Below are 19,079 nucleotides of genomic sequence, written 5' to 3'. Positions count from 1 at the left end.
GGTCAGGTAGCATCTATGGAGAACATGGATAGGTGACGTTTTGAATCAGGAACCTTCTTCAGACTACTTATGGTGATGGTGATGGTGGGGGTGGGGAAGAAAGCTGGCAGCGAGGAGGGGTACCACATAGCCAGGCAAGTAATACGTAGATACAGGTGGATTTAGATCGGCAGATGGCTGGACAAATGCCAGAAGCTGTGAGACAAAAGGATTGGCATTGCGAGTTGTGAAGCGACAGGAAGGAATATATAGGTGGAGGGGGAGAAATACATGCAGGTCCAGGTGGGGCACAGGGTATTTTGGTTAATTACCAACGTGCGGAGAATTCAGGAGTTGGTTTTAAAGAGTTTTGTTTAAAGAGGCTGAGAGGTTTTTTTGATGTGCTTTAGGCTGCCACAATGAAAAGGAATATTAAAAAATATTACAAGGAAGCCAACCATTTAACAATGGGTTTTATTCCCGATTGAGAAAGAGATAGTAACAAACAACTGTAATTAACTGAATTAAAGTATTTAGATTACTTCCCCAGAGGGAGTAATTGGCCTCTCAAGAACAAGACACAGCAGTGAAGCAATTCGACCACACTCCAGGAACCAGTGAGTGCTGCTGGGGGAGCTCAGGGACGTGATTTTAAAACTCCCAAGTTTTTTAACATAGATTTTGCACTCTCTGAATTACGCACCTACATCCAAATAGCAGCTGAAGCAGTTTCACTGAACTGTATCAACGTGTTCATTATAATATACCAAGTATGATCTCAACTTGCAAGAGTTATTTCAATGTGATATACATGTTAGTGTAAAACAGATAAAACTTTTTCTCTTCCGTGCCCTTGCCTTTACAGGTGCATTGGCATAAACATGGGGCTGTTCAACAGCTGCCTTCCACATGGGAACCAGGGCACACCAGCATGACATATGGCTGAGAGATTTACAGAGGTTTGAGTACTGGACGGGAATAAGAAGAAGTGAAATGTTACTCAGGGAGCAAGTAATTTAATTAAGCAAAGGTTACTCGTTCCTCTGCAGAACACAGTGGCCATTTTATTTCTCAAGGGTTCTAAATGAATTGCAATCTCATTGCAGCAAATTAATTGCCCTTCAGTTAAACTGATTCTCAAGGACTAAATTTTGATGAACTGATTATCATAGCCATGAGGTTTTCGCATTTCAGAGAATAGAGCAATATTTTAACAGTGAAGAATTTCAATAATATCTTTCTTTAAGAAGACACCATTTGCTCACACCAAATTGTGGGCTATGATTCCAAATCGTTCTATACTATTTTAAACATGTTATATGGTGCATTGACAATTGGCACTGCCCGTAATTGGCAAGGTGGATCTTGGAGTTCTGAACCGGTTGGTATTAAGAAGTGATTCTCAGGAATACCGTGGAGAAAATTGGCAGGAAAATATAGTCTTTTTTAGCAATAAAAACTGACATTAGAGAAAATGATCCTTAATTTTTGATATTTTTTACAAGCTATGCAATCTTCTGAACTCCAAAAGGACTATAAGAATCAAACCAAGATAGTAATCTAGGTTGCTAGACTCTGGTTTCTACCAGGCAGTTACAGTCCATTAGTAATGACACTAGTCACACAATCATAGTTGTACAGCACATCAATAAACCCTCCCAAATAGTCCAGGCCAACCACTGCTAGTTCCAATTGCCTGCATTTACCCCCTACCCCTCCAACAGTTTTCTATGTCCTTTATAAAAATGTAACTGTACATATCTCTACAACTTCCTCTGGCAGCTTGTTTTACAGAGCCACCGCACTCCTTATGAAAAAACTGTCCTTCAGGTTCCTTTTAAATCATTCCCCTCTCACTTAAATTTATGCTTATGGGGGTAGGGGAATGTAAGGAAGAGAATGTAACTATGCACCTGATCTATGTCCCTCATAATTGTATATACCTCTATAAATACACCTCTTTGCTCCTTCATTCCAGTGAAAAAAGCCCCAGTCTATCAAATCTCTTCAATGTTACAAAAGCTCAAGTGGACAACATCTTCTGCCCTGCCCTCGTTAGTCCTCTTGCTCACCTGCTCAAAAAAAAATGATATAAATCTCAAAAGCTGTGATTTTTCCCGCACAATGCTATGCTGTCCGTTCTTGTCTTTCCAAATGTAGATAGATCCCTTCTCTTTAACAATTCCCTCCAGTAATTTTCCTACCTAAAGCTCACAATACTGTAGTTCCCTGGCTTGTCTTTGCCGCCTTTCTTAAATATAGGCACAACATTAGTCACCCTTCAGTTTTTTCTCATCCCTACCAGGGCCCCGACAATTTCTTCCCTGACTTCACACAATGTCCCCAGTTACACTTGAACAAGCCGAGATTTATCTATCGTTGGTCCTACTCTAGTATTAAGTAGTTGAGTGATGCCACATGTACAGGAGCAAATGGCTTTCTCATTTTTCCATGAATCCAGCAGTCAGGCCAAGTTTCCCCTTCCACTCTAGTCCAGGACATCAATGTTTTTAGTCACATTATTGTACATCAGCTTGGCCTGCAATGGAACCCACGTACCCATTAGCATTTAGGTAGCAGTCTTAAAACTTGCCTACCTCTACATGATTATTTATCAACCCGCAACAGAGCACATCAGCCACGATACACAGAAGAGCTCTTCATCTAACCACTCCTTGTTTTGAGAGATGTTCACTCTAACCAACTCCAAATCCAGAATTGCCATTCACGTTATACAACACTGCAGGATCACAAACAACTGCTCTATATCCACAAATAATTCATAATTGTTTATTATTTTATTGCCTCATAACACAGGTTTAACAATAATCATCACCAATGTCTTCTACAGGGTGCTCAGAGTCTTCAGTGTAAGGCTGAGGTTCATTATACAACATTATACAACTTCTGAGACACTGAAGGTGGTAAATCATAAAAGCTCAGGCTTGAGAGCTCCCAGCTGTGTACAACTGTGTTAAGTGAGCGGAGAGCCACTGGTAGAGGTAGTCCATTCGTTGAGAATTATTTTGCATTCTGATTCTGTAAGTTAGTAATATGTTCTACTCCCATTCTATTCTAGTGGCGAACACTCTTACATGAAGGAGAGGAAAGAAAAATAAATTAATGTATAGTTTGATAGCTTTCATCTCGGGCTGGAGATAGTGACAATGCTACTTCCAGTCAGGATGGAAATGACTGAATATTTTCTTCATCAATTGGGCATGGTGACTGCACTATGAATGATTGAAACTGATCTTATGCACATAATTTATTTTTGACTGCCTTCCATCCATTGCAAATTTTGCAAGAGACATTATTCTACATTTAATGGGAGAAGCTGCTGTCGTTTCTGTCACAAATTTTGTTCCACAAACTGTATATTTTGAGTGAACTGACTGCGTAGTGGAGCATTAATTGAATGTGTTCTCCCTGCTCTCACTTCAATTCACCGGCTTACAGATTAGTTAACACTCAGTTCACCTTTTACATTTCAACCTGGCCTTGCATTCTCAGAAAATTTGGTGCAAGTTGCAAATAGCAATAAAGTCACAAGTTTCATATTAAATTATTGGTGATGGAAATCTCAGGATAATTCCGTCAATTACAGTACCGGATTAACGTAGGCATATTACACTGCAACAAAATGGCAAAAAGACAGTTCAATAGAAGTAGTAATTAGATCCCCTTAGACATTCTCAATTCACTGATTTTCCAGAGCCTTTCTGGATTATCCATTTGCAAGGCCCGGGGGGGTAAGGGGAGGCGAGACACCAGCCCGCAAAATCGGGTATGGGAACAGATCTGCCAGCTCCAGCGAGGCCAGAGTTCCAGAAACCCGGCCGCAGGGAACAAATTTGACCCGCCAATTGGCACTGAGGTTCTGATGAGATCAAGATCAGCCGCTTCACCCGGCCTAGGCTCCACATTGGGGGGGGGGGGGGGGGGGGGGTGGAATCTACCAATTGCCAGAAAATCAATCGTGCATTTGTACTAATACTATGCTTTTACTGCAGCTTTCTGAAAGGCCATTGATAATTTGGCAACCGAACATTAAGCCTTACCCTTCCATGCTGGAGAACCTTTGGCCGTTTCACAGCTCTATTTAGCGGCTGCTGTGCTCTGGCTTTTTCATTTGGTCCAAGAACTTTCATCTCTGGGTAGACATTGTCCAGATACCACTTGAACGATTTACACTTCAGCCTTCTTCTCAGTTCGACACGTTCACTGATGTTACCGTAATTTCTGACTCTAAGCTCAGGCCTGAGAGCAAAGTATTGTTCCTGAAATGATTTTTTTTTTTTAAGTTTACGTCGTTAAAATTGAAGACGATTAATTTTTATTAAAGCCTCAAGAAAATGAAGAAACCCTGATAATTGATAAAAGGTGAATTAACATCTTGACAATTATATTATGTGGGTAATTAAATCTACATGAATTAACCAAGACATTCAATTACATCAATCTGAAAGAAGAACCATAAAATAATACGACTGGTATAATAGCATTGTGATAAACTGCAGCAGGATACAAACAGGCTGGTGAAATAGACAGAAACACAGATGATATTTTAATGAGGAAAATGGGAAGCGTTACATTTTGGTCGGGAGAAGGATTAGAGGCAATATAGAACACTTCTGAAAGGTGCAGCAGCAAAGGGACCTGGAGATATAGGTGCACGTCATTGAAAGTAACTATCAATAGAGGTTTACAGTTTAAAAACGTATTCAATTCATCACCACAGTATACACATTATAGCATGTGAAGTTATTCAAGGTCCAGAGGAGATTTATGAGTTATTTCTGCAGTGAAGGATTATGGTTATGCTGCAAATTGGAGGGTTGGGGATGTTTTCTTTGAAGAAAGCTAAGGGGAGATCTCATAGTTTATGATGAGAGGTCTGGGCTGTGGACAGTGAGAGGCTGACATGTGGTGGGGACAAGCACCAGATACAAAGTGAAAGGCAAAATAATTAAGAATGACATGAAGATTTCTATTTTCACAGCTTGGTGAAATCTGGAATGTACTTTTTGGAGATGCGATGGAGGCGGCTTCCATTGTGGCCTTCAAGTGGAAATTTGGTTTAAAAAAAAATGGTGAGAAAAGATTTGCAAAGTTTACAGCAAAGGGTTCGGGATGTGGATCTAAAGAGTGACTCTAGTCGTGAGCTTGAGTGGACACAATGAGCCAATGGGGTCTTCTTGAGCTAAAAATGACCACTAATAGTAATACCTGTACCAGAAACTCTTAGTATAGAGATCCACCATCGATTTTCCAGCACACTTGCTTCCAGAGCCTTTCTATATTAACCATTTTGCCGGAGCAACAGAGGTCATGGCCTCCGAGAGGAGCCGGACTGATTTACCAGAGCCCTGGCCACAGGAGGCAAATTCAACCAGCCGATAGGTGCAGAAGTTTATCCCAATGAGATCAAGATCGGCAGCCTCACCAGGCCTAGGCAACACATTTTCAGTATGACTTCCGGGGGGGGGGTTCAAATGTGCTCTCGTGATTGTATCCGGATTAAAGGATGGGTCAGACCATTAGATGCCGGAAAAACGGTGGTGGATCTGTACATGAGAATCAAAAGCAATTCACCCTCTACCTCCAGCCTTGTTAATTTGCCCATATGGTCAGTGACATAACGTACCTTGAACTCATCCATCCAGACATGTGCTAGGCGAAGGGAATTGTGTGCCATGGTATCCTGCCCTCTGGGTGAACCATATGGGCGACGCTTACGGAAGATGTGCCCAACCCTGGAGCATGGAATGATTTTTAGCTGACCCCCGCACATCCAAATCTGAACCAAAAGACAACATGGACATTTTACCTAATTGTACTCAAGACAAGAATAGTGAATAACAGTTTAATAAAAAACAAGATTTCTGAAACTTGGGATATTTTAAATGTTCCATTTTCTGGGAGAATTCCTCTTTAAAAGGCTGACCCAGCGCATTCATCACCCGGGTTTCATGGGACATCATGGAGAAATCCTTGAATTTATCTATGTCGGTACCCTTTTTGGGGACCGCGGATCAGTGGCCATTATCTAGGACACCTGTTCTTCTGCATAAGAGATTTGCAGCTCACAGAGAATAGACAAGGCTTCGTTTTATGCACTTATCTGAACAGGCTTGTGACATTCACCTGTCAAGGCACAGAAGGGATGCCAATGCTACACTCTGCCAATACAATGACACCATCTGTATTTATGTTCTGTCTTCAACAGAGCAAATCGTCATTTCACAGGAAAGACAACTAATAAACTCTGACAGCCATGTTTAAGTCAGAAGATCCAAAGCTTGGACAAATGGGTAGGTCCTAAAGGGGGACAGAGGAATGTGAATTTCAGACAAGCCTAGGCAGGTAAAGGGATTGCCGCCACTGATGATGCAAAGGTCCAACTGAAGGAACATAGATTTACAAATGGGCTGTAGGAATGGAGAAGTTTATAGAGATAAGGTGGGATAAAATCTTGTTGGGATTTGAAATTGAGGTGAGAAATTTTAAAAATCAACTGTAGCTTAATCTTAGGCAAACACAGGTTAGAAATACAGGGGTGATGTGTTGATACGGGAAAATAAAGGCAGAGATTTGGACAAAATCACATTTATAACAGAAAGAGTGAGGCAGATCTGGAGTTAATTTTAAAGTATGAAAAGTTTGGATGAGGGCTTCAGCAGAGATGACCCCAGTCCAAGCAGAATTGAAAATAAATTGAAGAAGAATCAAAGATAGTCCAAGGATCTCCAATGAGGTAAATATTAATTCAGGACTGCTGTCCAGTTGTTGATAGAATGGGTGAGTTAAAGTGTTTAGCAAAACAATGCTAAACACTTTACTTAACACTTTAACTACCCCTCCTATTCCCACCCTGACCTTTCTGTCCTGGGCCTCCACCATTGTCAGAGTGAGGCCCAGTGCAAATTGGAGGAACAGCACATTATATTTTGCTACAGTATTCACCAGCTATTAAGAAAAAGGTGGAATTACATCCGTTCAGTTGCTATTTAAAACCGTAAAATGATGAGGCGGGATAAACAGAAACAGACTATTTCCGATGATTACAGTTTAGAATTTCCCAGGCTGGAAATATCAAATACTAGCGGGCATAGCTTTAAGGTGAGAAGGGTAAAGTTTGAGGGGGGTGGGCAGGGCAGGTTTTCTTACATAGAGGGTAGCGAGTGTCTGGAACTCGTTGCAAAGGGTGGTGGTCGAGGCAGCTACGATAGTGGCATTTTAGAGAATTTTGGATGCACGTAATGGAAGGATTTGGATAAGGGTTGGCCTTGGAACCATGTTCATCACAGACATTGGACCGAAGGACCTGTTCCTGTGCTGTACTGTTCTATGTTCTAATGCAAAAGCTTTGTACAAAAGGTGTTTAGGAGAGAGACCAGGAGAAATGTAATTAACAGTGTAGAACACATTGCCTAGTAGTGATTGACACACACCATCACAATATTTAAGTAGATGTTTGAAGAAAAGGTGAGTGTACAGGAACAACATTGGCATGTGGTATTGGCACAAACTGTTCTGTGGGGGACAAACATTATCAGCGACAGAACAAGTTATTTCCATGCTAGAATTCCCATGTAGTTTTAAGCTCTATTTACTTTCTTTAAATAAGCCTTGTCAAGAACTGTGCATTAAAAAAGTGATATTTCACATGTCAAAATACATTACCCTAAATGAAATTTCCAGATTTTCTCCTCCCCAAATATCCATGCCACTGTCGTACTGTCCAAGTTCATTAAAGTAATCCCTGTTCATTGCAAATAGTCCTCCTGCCATTGTAGGTGACCTGAATAGGAAGAATTTATAAAGAAAGTTGTATATCTAATCATATAATTAATGTCATTATAATCCATCAGTGCAGATCTGAGCTAAATTACTTCTGAGTTTCTAACACTGCATTTCCTATTTACATTTTCACTATATTAAAACAGAACAAAAGGACTAAACTCAAACATGTTTGCCTCCTGCCCTTTGCTTACAAATTGCCAAACATGCAGCGCCAGTATTTCCAAGATAGCTTCATCATGCTTGTTCTAAGATTTTTTAAAAAATGTTTTTGAAGTGGGATCCCGTTGGAGGTGGTGAAAATGTTGGAGGATTATATACTGTGTGCGACGTCTGTTGGGGTGGAAGGTGAGGACAAGGGGTCTCTGTCCTTGTTCTGAATGGGGGGAGTGGGAGCAAGTGTGGAGCAGATCAGGAAGGACTGCAGGTCAACATATACAAGCTAGGTGAAATGACAGTCAGATGTAAATATATGCAAATAAATACATAAAACATACAATTCAAGATACAAAATAAAATGATTTTAGAATAGTTTTAATGGTTTTGATAAATGCCCAGAGATGGGGAAGCGAGAACCAGAGAACTTGTGTTTAAGGTGAGGGGGTTTCTAGGTTAATTGGCTTGGTATAAATGTAAAATTGTCTCTAGTGTATATAGGATAGTGTCAATGTGCGGGGATCGCTGGACGACATGTACTCGGTGGGCTGAGTATCTCTAAACTAAAGGAAGATGAATGCAGCTTTTTCTCTGAAATATAAAAAAGGAGTGGGTGTGTCGAACTGATGAGCCCACTAGCCATTCTCTGCAGATGAGGATCACAAAAAGAGAATCAGAATTCTTTACTTTATCGCAGAGCATACTGAATTTAAAATATGGACAAGAAAATGAAAGGTCTGAATGTCTGGCAATCACAGAGAGTATGAGTAACACAATGGTTCTCTGGATTAGAACTAACAAGTTATAGTTAAAGCTCGATATTATTTATTTGATTTACTTGAAATTATAACTATTTTGAACTAGAATGGAAACATTAAAGGACGACCAGTAAAAAAAATCATGATATTGTTTGGAGATCACAAAGAGTGAAATTTTGCATCAATTTCTTCATGAATTGTGCATAAAATCTCACACATTTAACGATCAAAAGAATGCAGTAGCAGTTACCAAATCCTCCCCCAAGAACTTTGTTCTAATGTTGAATATTTTGTTATAAATGGCTCGATGATTGATATGGGAAAAAAACTAAATTGAAAAGAAAGTAAACCTCAAAAATCACATGACTTGGACTTGGGTAAAGGGGCGGAGTTTGTGTAATGGCCCTGTCCCACTGTACGAGTTCATTCAAGAGCTCTCCCGAGTTTAAAAAAAAAATCAAACTCGTGGTAAGCATGTAGAATGAACGTAGCGGGTACGTCGGAGCTCGGGGACGTCTCTTAGCGGCTCGTAACGCTAAAGGCAGGTACTCGGGAAGACTTGCTAACGGCAGGTAAGCTCGGGAAGACCCGTGAAGATTTTTCAACATGTTGAAAAAATGTCTACGAGAGCACCAAGTACTTACGAGCGGCCATTGCCGTAAATCTCCCAGTTTGAATCAGGCCAAACTTGGGGAGAACTCTTGAATGACCTCGTACAGAGGGACAGGGCTTTAAGGGTATATCTGGACTGAAGATCCTTTAGAGTTGTCTGGAAAGTAGGGAAACTACAAGGAGAACCAGGAGTGTTAATGCTAATTGAACGCATATTGTAGATTTGGAATTAAGAATACTGGTGTTGCAAAGGTGAAGTCCCATCTGTAAAACTGACTTTTCTGGAAGCGTACATAACAGTAATGGATATATAAATTAGAATTGTGAAAGGAGAAAAACATAGAAATAAAAAAATTGTGATCTCTGAACTTCTGATTGCTGGTCATAAGTGAAACTGGCTTACATCATCATGGAGTACAACTCCCTTCATGAAAGCAGATTTGAAAGTTGCTGACTACATGAAGTAAAATTGTTTACTTCCGATTGCAAAATTTAAAGAAAATCTTAAATATATATATATAGCAAATGTACATAAGTATATGTGAAATTGGTTTACTACTTGATTGCTGCTGTTTGTCCCTCTGGTCCATTCAACATCGAAGCAGGTACTGGATCCCACTTGAAGTGCAGGCCCCAGTTAAACCCTCCCCTCACTATTGGGGAGGCGCTGTAGATTAATGTGTCAGCGTTGATGATGTCAATCACCGGGCACACCACAGTCTTGCGATCCTGCATAATTGGAGCTAGCAGGGGTTGTAGCCACAACTCATTCACCTCGCAGTGACTGTCAAGAAACACCAGTATATCTCCTATGGAAAACATAGAATTTGGTCACAAAACTGATTTCAAAGCAGTACTAAAACCAATTAAAAAAATACCAAATAGACTACTCAATTGGTGAATCTTTAGCTGGGCTAATGATTCATCATTATTCAGTCATTATTATTATTCTTTTTTTTTTTTAATTAGTTCTACAATTGTTAACCTTTCCAAATCTAAATTCATTCATAAAAGAGCCACGCAAACGTTAGCGATATTTAACAGCGATGCAAGCATATTTTTCCTCAGTTGCCTTCTGGACAATAGTTTGTTGCAGCAGACAGTCTAACCATAGCAGAACCTGGACAACATTTATTCCAATATTGGGACACAACATCAGACTTGCATCCGGGTGTTGTGTAGGGAGGGATCAGGAGCAGGGGTAAGAGGGGTACACCACACAAACTCCTGCAGATTTGCCAATGCTTAGCCCTGGATATTCGCCTGTGGAACATGCAGTGGGCACACCTCTATTGCATCATACATTTTCTATGATAATGTAAATTTCACAGCAGCATGTTATTGTAAATTTAGTCATGGCCACAAACTTCCTGCAGTTATTTTCCTTCCTTATCTTGCATCCTTACAGCTGGAGTCCTTCAGTAATTTATTCTTGGACTCCTGCATGGCATCATCAGCAAGTTACCTGTTGCATGGGATGCTCCAATCATTCTGCCACGTATCAACCCCTCTCGTTCAGAATTTCGGACCAGCTTCACTTTTCTGGGTAGAGATTTCCAAATGTAGTCCTCAAGTTCATCTTTTAGATTAACTGACAAAACAAATCAGAAAATGAATAAAGTCACCACTGAAATGTTAATTTACGTTTCGCTGCAGGTTCATGCTTCCAAGAACAGTTTTTGTGCTCCACTGGGAATGATGTTGACTTTCAGGAAGTTGAATGTTTATTAGAGTCTCAGAGCCCACACTATGGCACTAGAGTAAGGCATATCTTTGCAAGCTGGCAACCGAGGATCTATGTGCATTACAGACACCTTCTTTACCACCCTATCTGCCTGTGCTGCTACCTTTAGTGAGCTGTGGATGGATTCCAAGATCCCTATGCTGTTAAGGGTCTTGACATGAACTGTATACTTTCCTCGCCCACAAGTTCTATTCTAAGTCTCATCCGTTTACTTTGTCTTTTAGACTTTAGAGATACAGAGCAGAAACAGGCCCTTCAGCCACCAAGACCACGCCGATCAGCGATCACCTGGTACATGTGCACTATCCTACATAGTAGGGAAATTTGCGATTTTTTTACTAAGGCCAATTAACCTACAAACCTGTAGGTCTTTGGGATGTGGGAGGAAACCCATGCGATCATAGAGAGAATGTACCAACTCCGCACAGACAGCACCTGTAGTGAAGATCTAACCTGGGTCTTTGGTGCTGTGGGGCAGCAAACGTCTATTGCTGCGCCACTGTGCTGTCTTGTTATATTTATGCATTGTATGATCTGCCTGGATAACGCACTAGACATTTAATCATTGTATTTCAGTACATGTAACAATGATAAACCAATATCAATTGAATTAACTACTGAAAACAAGCACTCAGCCTGAACACGTCCCACTACAGCACTGGTCATGAATTATATCTGCTCATTTATGAATCTGGTCTACGAATAATATGAAATTCACCACCTGCCAAGGAAGGAATACGTAGAAAACAGAGAAACACTACACGTGACTCACTGAAATCGCTGTGGTCATCTACAAGGATGATTTCGTGCAGCAGATTTGCTGGGGAACGATCTAGCACACTCTTCACTGTCCGCAGCAGAACGGAAAAAGCTTCATTATAAAAACAGATAATAATGCTGGCAGAAGGTAGATTCATTGGGTAGCTTTCTTCTTTACACCTGACAACAAAAGGTAGAACACAAGAAAATGATCAACTTCAAAAAAGAACTGCCTTTGCCAACTAATCTATCGTGTATGACCATGCAGCAATAAATGGTGTAATTTACATCAAAATATGTTATTATGTGGTGATACTGTCACTCTGCAAAGAAATATCCTTTCTCGTGTTAGTGATAATGCATTTCCTTAAACGATTCTGCTCCCCGTGATACATTGAGGCGTTGTCTTTCTTTCACATTCAGCAGCTATCATTTTAGTTTTAGAGATACAGCAACAAAACAGACCTTTCGGCCCATCGAGTTCATTCCGACCAATGATCACCCATTCACACTAGTTCTATGTTATCTCACTTTCTCATCAACTCTTTACACGCTAGAGGCAATTTTACAGAGGCTGATTAACCTACTAACATGTACATCTTCAGGACGTGGGAAGAAACCCACAGCACCCGGAGGTGACCCACACTTTCACAGGGAGAACGCACAAACTCCACACAGACAGCACCCGAGGTCAGGATAGAACCCAGGCTTTTGGCACTGCAAGGGTGTAGCTCTACCAGCGGTGCCACCGTGCCATCACAAAATCACACAACAAAAGAGCAGAATTAAACCATTCAGCCCATCGAGTCTGCTCCGCCGTTTCATCACGGCTGATGTATTTTTCCCTCTCAACCCCATTCTCCTGCCTTCTCCCCATAACTTTTGACTCCCTTACTAATCAAGAACCTGCTCCAAAAATTCCCAATAATTTGACCTCCACAGCCGTCTGTGGCAATGATTTCCACAGATTCACCACCCTCTGGCTGAAGAAATCCCTCCTCACCTCCGTTCTAAAGGGACGTCCGTTTATTCTGAGGCTGCGCCTCAGGTCCCTTGTGTGTAGGATAGTGCTAGTGTATGGGATGATCGCTGGTCGGCACGGACTCCGTGGGCCGAAGGGCCTGTTTCCGCGCTGTGTCTCTAAAGTAAATCCAGGTGAGTTGACGGCCCTGGCCTGTTGGTTGCCAGGAGAGCGGTGAAGATCGGTCGAGTGGTCACGGCCCGTGGGAAGACGGAATGTAGGTATGGATCGGCAGGCATGGCCTGGAAACAGCTGAGGAAGCTGTGTAGGCCGGGTGCAGTATTGGCAGCCTGGCCTGGAAGCGACGGTGCGGGACTTGGTTGGTGTTAGTGGTTGGGTTGGTGTAAGTCAGTAGGTCTGTCTGCTATACCTGCTTATAAAGAAGACCATAATAATGAGGGTTTACTGTAGAATGAAATGTGCATGAATGTCAATGGTCCTGGGAGAATGGATCAACAATGGTTCAACGTGCCTAAGAAAATAAAGTAAGGGGAATGGATTTTGATGGGCCAGCAGACCAGAGGGAGGAAATTGTGGTTGGAAATAATGCAAACTTAATGGAAGGATAAGCCCAAGTATTACTGGGTTGTCATATGAGCAAATTCCATAACCAACATCCCAACTTTGCAAATACTGTATACCAATATGAAAAACTTTGCATTATATTTTTTAATGTCGATCAGATTACTGATGTTCTTGAAAAGACTTCCTCTTTTTAAGGCAGATATTACAATTTCAAGTTCACCAAGTTACAATCACTTTTCATTATTCATATAATAAAGTCAAATGCAATAGCATAAACCTTTCTGACAAATAAAATTTTGATTATTATAAACATGAGTGTTGCTATTATTACATTAGAATGGGGGAAGCAGGAAAGGGTCATATGAACATTTTATATATTTTATGTTCTAAATTGAAGGTCAATTGATCCCTATATATTCAGACCAGGTTAATCTGATTATTAAGTGATCTCCACGTTTCCACCTTCCCACAATGTCTTCTCACACCACGTTGCTCATCTGTTCTGACCATGCCATGTTTTGATGGAGTTACAAGGATAAATTTGTGTCTGATCTCATTCTTAAACAGTGACCCTTGTGTCTAGATTTTCCCACAGGAAGAAACAACCACCCTACATCCACGAGGCAAGATCTCTCAATATCTTGTGTTTAAGAGGGAACTGCAGATGCTGGAGAATCGAAGGTTACACAGAAAAGCTGGAGAAACTCAGCGGGTGCAGCAGCATCTATGGAGCGAAGGAAATAGGCAACGTTTCGGGCCGAAACCACAGTCTGAAGAAGGGTTTCGGCCCGAAACGTTGCCTATTTCCTTCGCTCCATAGATGCTGCTGCACCCGCTGAGTTTCTCCAGCTTTTCTGTGTAACCCTCTCTCAATATCTTGTATATTTCAACTAAGTCATCTCTCTCACTTGAATAAATTTCAGCAGTTACAAGCCTAATCTGTCCAATATTTTTGATTTATGATAATACTGCATGACTGATTTTTGTTTCATATCCACATATCCCACATTTTTTAATTTTTAATTACTTTTAGATTGAAAAGACCAACCATCCTAGTTATTTTTCACTTTTTTATGCAAAAATATTGCAATTTCAAGTTCACCGAGTTAGTTACAGAATATTATCTGATAATCATGAAACATTTTAGATACTTCTTTCTGCAGAACAAAACAAAGAGGTAATGATACTGGCAATGATACCTGAAATATGGTCAGATAGGAAACTCCAAGCATGCTTAGACCGTCATTGTAAGTGAGTTAAAAAGGTTAAAAATGTGAAAGATACATATTCTAAATTATAGAAATTGACAGCACAGGAGATCATTGAGCTAACTGTATCCATGCTGCCTACAAATGGAGCTATTTATGCTTCACCTCCTTTTCAGCTCATGGTCCAAACCCATGGTTCTTCAAGTGTTCATTCACGCGAGTCTTAAATACGATGAAGGTATCTGCTTCAATCATCCTGTCAGGCATTGAGGTACCAATTCTACTAGTCTTAAGGTGAAACTCGCCTATAATTCCTCCTCCAAACAACATCATTCTGTCATGACATCCTCACCTTCACAGAGAGGATGGATAGGGGGCATAGATGAGTGCACAGTCTATTTTCCAGGACCGGGAAAATCAAGTACTAGAGAGCATAGGTTTAAGGTGCGAAAGGCAAGATTTAATAGGAACCCTAAAGGCAACCTTTTCCCACAGAGGGTGGTACGTATATGGAACGAGATGTCAGAGGTGGTGGCTGAGCCAAATACTATAACAATATTTGGAAGACATTTGAAGATGTATATAGATTTGGAATGTCGGAGGAATATGCGGGCAAATGGGATTAGCATAGATGGGTATTTTGGTCAGCATAGGCAAGTTGGGCCAAAGGGTCTGGTTCCGTCTCTAAAACTATGAATGTGTTATTAACCCCTCCACCACGGTTCTTTATTCTTTCTAATCATACCTTAGACTAAAGTCTAAAATCTCTAACTTCTTACACAATTATTACTTGACCATCAGAAAATAATGTAGCTTAGACACTCTTCTCAACTTTGTAACCACACAGACCAGGCCACATCTTGTAAATCTCCTCTATACCCTCTCTTGCAGTGTGGTAACCAACACTGTATAGAGAATGCCCCTGTCCACAAGTGCCCTAACTAGTGATTTCTAGTTCCACCATCCAATTTCAACTCAAAATACTTATTTAACCCTTCCACTACACCTGGAGACCTGTAGACATGCATTCTACTGCGAATAACCTGCCTTGTTCAAATGTAATAGAGTCGAAGCCAATAGAGGTCAGCATGAATCCCAGAGGCAAGATGAAGAAGATTGCATGAAGCGTAGGATGTGAGCAGGAGCTGTCTAAAGGAGCTGATGGACATTTGCCAGCACTGACAGCATCAAGCTCAGAGGTGATGAAGGTGTCATAGAGTGATACAGTGTGGAAACAGGCCCTTCGGCCCAACTTGCCCACACCGACCAACATTTCTCATCTACACTAGTCCCACTTGCCTGTGTTTTGTCCATAGCTGCGTGCCATGGCAGTTTTGGAATAAAGCATTAAGCAACATCATTAAATGCATGGGTAAATATGGAGTGCATTTTTTAAATCAAACAAAAATTAAATATGAAGAACTTGCTTTGAGTCTCTGGTATCAGGAACATCCCTGTTGTAGCCTAAACGATTACTGATGAGCACATTAAAAGCGTGTTTCTGGTATCCTGCATTCCGAATCTGCTGATCTACTTCATTGAAAATCATACCTGGAAAAAAATTGCATTATTAATGTACTTGGGGATATTTATAATAACAGATTACAATGGTTTGTCAGGAAACACATTTCAATATCAGAAAATCCATATGCCTGATTGTCACACTGGGAGTTGGTGGAGGCCAGAGTCAGGTGTCCGTTGAACAGATGCACTCTGCTCCTGAATCTCATCCCCTCTCATTCCAATGCTGCACGATGTTTCAGGAGGTTTTAAACAGGAGATCCTCTCCCCTATACAACTTCAGTCTCCGGGCAGTTCAATATGTTATACAATACAATACAGTTTATTTGTCACATTGCACATAAAGTGCAAGTGAAATGAATATGTCAGCAGCGGTACAATTATAAAGAACACACACAAAACACAATAAAAATTTAACACAAACATCCATCACAGCATTCATCACTGTGGTGGAAGGCACACAATTTGGCCAGTCCTCCTCCATTTTCCCCCGTGGTCGGGACCTCAACCCTCCGCAGCCGTTGTTGCGGGCGTCCAGATGGTAAAAGGACAAGGTACAAGTCCAGGTAAGTCCAGGATCGGCTCTTCCCCACCGGAGACCGCGGCTTTAAGTTGGTGTAGGCCGCAGGCCGGCGGTCGAAGATTTAAAGTTTAAGGTTCCCGCCGCGCCGCATCCAGAAGCACCACAGACCACAGGGCCGGCGGTCGAAGCTCCCCTCCAGGGGTGATGGTAATTCGCAACCGCGCCCGCAGTAGAAGTTGGCCGCAGGCCGTAGTGATGGCTTCTTCCCCCGGGTCCCCCATGAGGGGACATTTATATATATATATAATGCAGTACATTGATATGGTGTCATTTTTTAGAACATACCATTATTATCATGGCATCAATCTTCTTCCACATATATTCTTGAGCAAACAGTCCCCAGAGCTTTATATACAGGCTGCAGTCCCACAATGTGCAATGGCACGTCATAAACTGGAACCATTCTTCACGGCCTTTGTGGAAGCCACATCATGCTCCAGCTTGTCCATAACTATGTAGCACGGCTCTTGCTGTTTGCAGCATTCTGTTGTGAATAGCTCCTTTCACTAGAGTTTTCGATTGACTAGAGAAGGCTTTGCCGAGTTGATGATCTTGCAGCAACTGTTGAGATTGGGCTTAGAACATGTCCCTGGAAACAGCTCATTGAGCACAGAATCATGAGTATGCAGCTGCTTAGAATGAACCTTGACAAAGACAACTATGATGTCAAGTTTCAGTTTCTGACAAATATTAGATCATATCCCAGTGACCGTTACACCATTCAGATGCCAGGAAATAACCTGTCTGAAGAAGGGCCCCAACCCAAAATGTCATTGTCCATGTCCTCCAGAGATTCTGCCTGATCCGCTGAATTCTCCCAGCTCTTTGTGTTCTACACTAGATTCCAGCATCTGCTGATCCTTGTGTCTCTTGGAAATAACCTCTTGTTCTTCCCATTGAATGAATAGGTCTAGCAACTCAGCAAATCCACAATTTAGTGACAATTAATGTTGCCAAACCAGATATTGCACATATCTTTAAAAGAGACAAATTCTAGTAACCCATCGATTTTCTCTGCTTGCCAATTGATCCATGCACAAATAAAAAATGTTATTTAAGTGCCATACCTAAGGTAACACAAACAGCATTTGAGCTTTTATGAACTTAACTTTGATCAAATGCACTGTCAATGTTGATTTAAGAAATACAGAGCAATATTGTGTTCTCATCTTCAGCTTTTTAAAAACCATAGACATTTTGGATAGGAGCATTTTACAAAAACACTTACTTTAAAAAAAACGTAACATTCTTAATCAAACATTAATCGGCCATTTTAAAATACAGTGCCCTAACGGGAGAAATTGACTCACCCAATTCTGAAAAGTGCTCCAGTTTTTTCTCTGACATTTTTGGTATGTGCTGCATAAACTGGCTGTCTGCTTTGTCTTGATGCTGTGTTACAGGCAGACGTTTGGGTCCTTTGGTAAATCGGGGTTTGAATCTCCATGGCGCTCGCTGGTTCCCCTGGAAGGGCACATTGCTGAAAGTATAGCTTTCGCTGCTAAAGTTGAAGTAGATGAAGAGGAGAAGTGTCCAGGTCACGGATGTAAAAAGACATCCATAGCAGAAGTAGCGTAGCGTGACACTGCCCATGGTAGACAAAGCATTGTTAGAGGCCCATTTTCATTCCTCTGAAGCGCATAAAGTTAAGCCTGTTTGAGAAACGAGCTGTTAGTGATTAGCTGCACACCAGAAACATTACAAAAATTCCTCTGAAACAAACCACAAAGCATTACAGATAAAAAAAAATTCAATGTATATACTGCAACCCTGCCAATATTATGAAAACAATGGTACCAGTGAAACAAACGTTGATAATAACTGCCTGAATGTGTACTGCATCCTCGACATAGTTACCTACCTCGAGTTATCGCTGGAAAATAAAACAAGTAGTTTGTTGGTTGACAATGCTTGAGTGTACAAAACCTGTCAATAAATAATAATGAAAGCCAAATGTCTTGTGACTATCTGATTTTGCAGCAATAATCACACTTTAATTTCTAAGAGCAGAGAGCTCAGTGCAGAGATAACATCCCATTGTAATACTCTGCTGGTTACCGAACAAAGTTCATTGGTAAGAGGATTAATGCATTAGGGATCAATTATTAACAGCGTTTTTTCCTGAGAAAATGGTGCAGTGAATGTGACATTAGACCCTAGTCTAAACTGTCCATTACTACACCACTCCCATCTGATAGAAATAGTGGGAAAATCATGCAGAGAGGATGACTGTGGGAGGAGCAGCAGATACTCCTTTATACCAAAGATGGACACAAAATGCTGGAGTAACTCGGCGGGTCAGGCAGCATCTCTGGTCTGAAGGACCAAGGTGTGAAGAAGGGTTCTGACATGAAACATCACCTATTCCTTGTCTCCTGCCTGCCAGACCCTCCAGCATTTTGTGTCTATC

At 41.1% G+C, this 19,079-nt stretch overlaps 1 protein-coding gene across 4 annotated transcripts in view; it reads right to left on the bottom strand.

The window, feature by feature from the left end:
• The window catches only part of galnt11 (UDP-N-acetyl-alpha-D-galactosamine:polypeptide N-acetylgalactosaminyltransferase 11 (GalNAc-T11)), a 79,782-nt gene that overhangs the window by 11,294 nt on the left and 49,409 nt on the right, over window positions 1-19,079 (bottom strand). For 3 of the 4 annotated variants that reach the window (XM_055664000.1, XM_055664014.1, XM_055664023.1), the window contains 8 exons: window positions 17,980-18,321; window positions 15,993-16,116; window positions 11,825-11,991; window positions 10,774-10,899; window positions 9,868-10,117; window positions 7,666-7,783; window positions 5,627-5,779; window positions 4,041-4,259 (listed from right to left, as the gene is read on the bottom strand). In XM_055664000.1, the coding sequence (XP_055519975.1) occupies window positions 4,041-4,259; window positions 5,627-5,779; window positions 7,666-7,783; window positions 9,868-10,117; window positions 10,774-10,899; window positions 11,825-11,991; window positions 15,993-16,116; window positions 17,980-18,262 (1,440 nt within the window). In that variant the 5' untranslated portion in view covers window positions 18,263-18,321. Of the gene's footprint in view, window positions 1-4,040; window positions 4,260-5,626; window positions 5,780-7,665; window positions 7,784-9,867; window positions 10,118-10,773; window positions 10,900-11,824; window positions 11,992-15,992; window positions 16,117-17,979; window positions 18,322-18,530; window positions 18,714-19,079 lie in introns of those variants that run through there. The other variant, XM_055664008.1, reaches the window with a different exon arrangement.

Source organism: Leucoraja erinacea, chromosome 2, assembly GCF_028641065.1.
Source record: "Leucoraja erinacea ecotype New England chromosome 2, Leri_hhj_1, whole genome shotgun sequence".
NCBI classification, from domain to species: domain Eukaryota; kingdom Metazoa; phylum Chordata; class Chondrichthyes; order Rajiformes; family Rajidae; genus Leucoraja; species Leucoraja erinaceus.
The sequence above is the reverse complement of the archived record's forward strand: the minus strand, read 5'-3'. Positions and strand labels throughout refer to the sequence as shown.